Here is a 2,940-nt window from a genome sequence, read left to right as displayed (position 1 = left end):
TTTTGATTAATTCTCAATGGATAGCACAACTGGTATTATCAGTATAGAAGGCGGGGAGTATATTTTTTCTGGTTTAGTCATAATCAGCACAGTTCTAAAATGTATTTACATTTCTGGTATTTTACCAGTGACTGAGCCCATATCAGAGACAGCCTTTATTTCCACAGAAGTTGACTGCAGATTCTTTATGCTATGACTGGCTGATGTCTCCAATCTGAGGTCAGCTGTTGAACAATCAAAGTTTCTTGAGGACTCTCTCCGGTCTTTGCAGTTCTTTCCCAGCTAACCTGCTTTTTTGCCATGGTTCGTCGCTCTTTTACTTCGAACTCAGTGCCTCTATCTCTAGATGGGGGAATATTAGTATCTAGTTTACGTAATAACAACGAAGAAAATCACAATTAGATTCTCCACTATTAATCAACCATCCAAGGAATGGGTAATTGTAATGTTTATTGCTGAACGAGTAATAAGGTTAAAATAACAATTCGTTCAACTTCGACCTGTACTGCTGTGCGCTGGTGATGGTGGTGGTGGGTGCTTATAAAGGTGCAGTGGCGTAGGGACTCGCAGAAGCAGTCTAACCGAAACTAGTCAGCTTTTGCTTTCTGCCATACTACCTTCTTCCCTCCACCCTCTAATTACACGAAAATCATTCCTGCTTTTCCCCATACCTCCGGTAGGTGAGCTCCAGGTTGCGAGAGCTGACTGATGGCTGAATGAGCTGACATTGGGCAGAGAGAGCGATTTGATTGTCAGGTGTGAGGGGATTTAAATTAGGCCCTGGGAGTCATATGTTCTTTTGCCACGTGAACATACCAGGAGTAATGATTCAGAGTTTTTTATTTTTCTGTGTGTGTGTGAGAGAGAATGTGAGCCTAATCTTGGAATCTCAATAGCAGTTTTGTTTCACAAGTTTCACTCCCTTCCCTGAAACAGCCAGATGGAACAAAACCCCACGGCAGCAGGGACTGTCCTTGATCAGAGAGAAAGAGAATGAGAAACCATCAAGTGAGCTGAGTCCCACTGCAGTGTCGAATATTAACTCCATGCCTTTCCTTAACTCCTGTTTGACTCGCACCGACGTTCTCTCTTTTCTCTCTGTCTTGCACGCTATGGCTCTCTCAGACTGTCCCGTTTTCTCTCTTTCTTTGTGCATTTTTCTCTTTATATGATTGTATCTCCTTCCCTCTTTTTTTCATTCCTTCTCTCTCTCACTGGCAGCCACTCCTTTTCTCTGTCTCCCTTGCTCTCTTTGTTTGTGTCCATCACTGGCTGCTTCTGCTTTAGCCCCTTTTTCGTACCATTTCTCTCCCTGTCCCTCGCTCTTTTTGGCCCCTTCTCTCTGGGTGCCTCTCTTTTTTTGCACGCACCTGCCTCTTTTTCTTTCTTTTTTTCTCTCCATCTGTCTTTATTTCTTCCTGTCCTTTCTTCCCTTTCCACCCTGCCCTTCCTTCCCTGCCCCTTTTTTCCCATCGGATTTTTTTTATACACTCTACCTTGCACCCCTCTTCCTTTTCTCCCCTCCTGGCCATTTTTGTCCCCGATGCCCATTCGCCCTCCTGCGTGTTCCTGCTTCTCTGCTCAACCTCCCTCTGTTCTTTCCCCTGCCCATTTACCACCCCCCCACCGTTTTGCTTTACTCTGTACTTGTTTCCGCTCAGTAATTTTTTCGTTTAGTTCCCTTTTCTGCACCATCCCAAGTGTGCAACCCTCCCCTGTTTGCAGGCGCCAAATTTTGCAGCCCTATGAGATAGTAGTGTAATAGGCTAGGACATAATGAAAGTTTTTAAACAAATAATTTGGTTTTCATTAGCTAACCTGGTGGAATACGTTTATATCAATACTATATTTATAATTTTAAGCTATGCATTCAAGTGAAAAGTGTCGGATATCAGTGCAAATTCGGAGCTATTTCAGATCTCGCCTTGATATATTGTTCGCTTGACGACTGTCACAGTCAGTGTCGCTCTGATAGTTTTTGTAGAGGTTCTGCCCAGTGCAGAGTCGCAGTGGGTCTCAGAGCGCAGTAATACACTGCGGAGTCCACCAGTTCTGTCCTACGTACAATCAGTCGGATAGTACGATTCACATGATCCAACTCCGAGGACTGCCGGGCTCCTGGAAATTTCTGGGTGCCCCCAGCATATTTGCTTCTCTGTAGCAGATACTCCACGGATCCTCTGGGGCTCTGACGGTACCAGAACAAATAAGGATTACTGTCTGTTGTGGTGTAATTACAGAACAATTGGACATCATCTCCCTCATTCACTTTGATATTAGCTGTTGTCTGTGAAATGGAATCTCCTCGAAACTGTCCAGGAAGAGTCAGCAGGAACAGTAAATTGCAGAAAACCCATATTCTTATCGTCCACAATTGGCCCATCACCGAGAACAATAGCCTGCTAAATATGGCAATGAAATTAAACTAAACTAAATTTTATGCAACTCAACGGCTGGTAAGGGAAGACTTCGATGGCTTCAATAAAGAGTTTTTAATATACAGGCCACGCCTTCTAATGAGGTCATTTCCCATTTCATCTCCCGCGATTTGAAGGGAAATCTGCAAATAGCCCTTGGTTTAAAAACTTGCCTCTCCGTGAAATCATCTCAATGTCCTCCTTCCTGTTTGGATTCCCAGCTTAACTAAACCACTGTTTTTCACACGTGGAAGTTTGCGAACTTCACCCACATAGTGCTAGGTGTCGGGCCAAGTCTGGGTCCAGACGATTATTTCAAATTGGGGAGAATGCATCCTTTCCTCTACATTTGGTGAGCTGCTCGTTGAAATGCAATCCCTGCAAACAGCTGAAGTATCGAGTTCCACAAGGTGCGAACTTACCATTTGGAAAACCTACAGCTGTGAAGAATAAATACAGAACTCTTGGCGACATGCTTGCAAAGAGATCACGGTGAACGTGAGTAGAGCTGGTCGAAGCTGAA

At 44.1% G+C, this 2,940-nt stretch overlaps 1 gene segment (V, D, J or C); it reads right to left on the bottom strand.

The window, feature by feature from the left end:
- Positions 1-1,957: 1,957 nt before the first annotated feature.
- LOC125448914 (T cell receptor alpha variable 19-like) lies at positions 1,958-2,383 on the bottom strand. The segment is given in 1 exon segment: positions 1,958-2,383. A coding segment is annotated over 1 exon segment (426 nt).
- Positions 2,384-2,940: the final 557 nt, after the last annotated feature.

This window comes from Stegostoma tigrinum, chromosome 43 (genome assembly GCF_030684315.1).
Source record: "Stegostoma tigrinum isolate sSteTig4 chromosome 43, sSteTig4.hap1, whole genome shotgun sequence".
Classification (NCBI taxonomy): Eukaryota; Metazoa; Chordata; class Chondrichthyes; order Orectolobiformes; family Stegostomatidae; genus Stegostoma; species Stegostoma tigrinum.
Note: the sequence above shows the minus strand (reverse complement) of the source record. Positions and strands in the feature narration are given on the sequence as shown.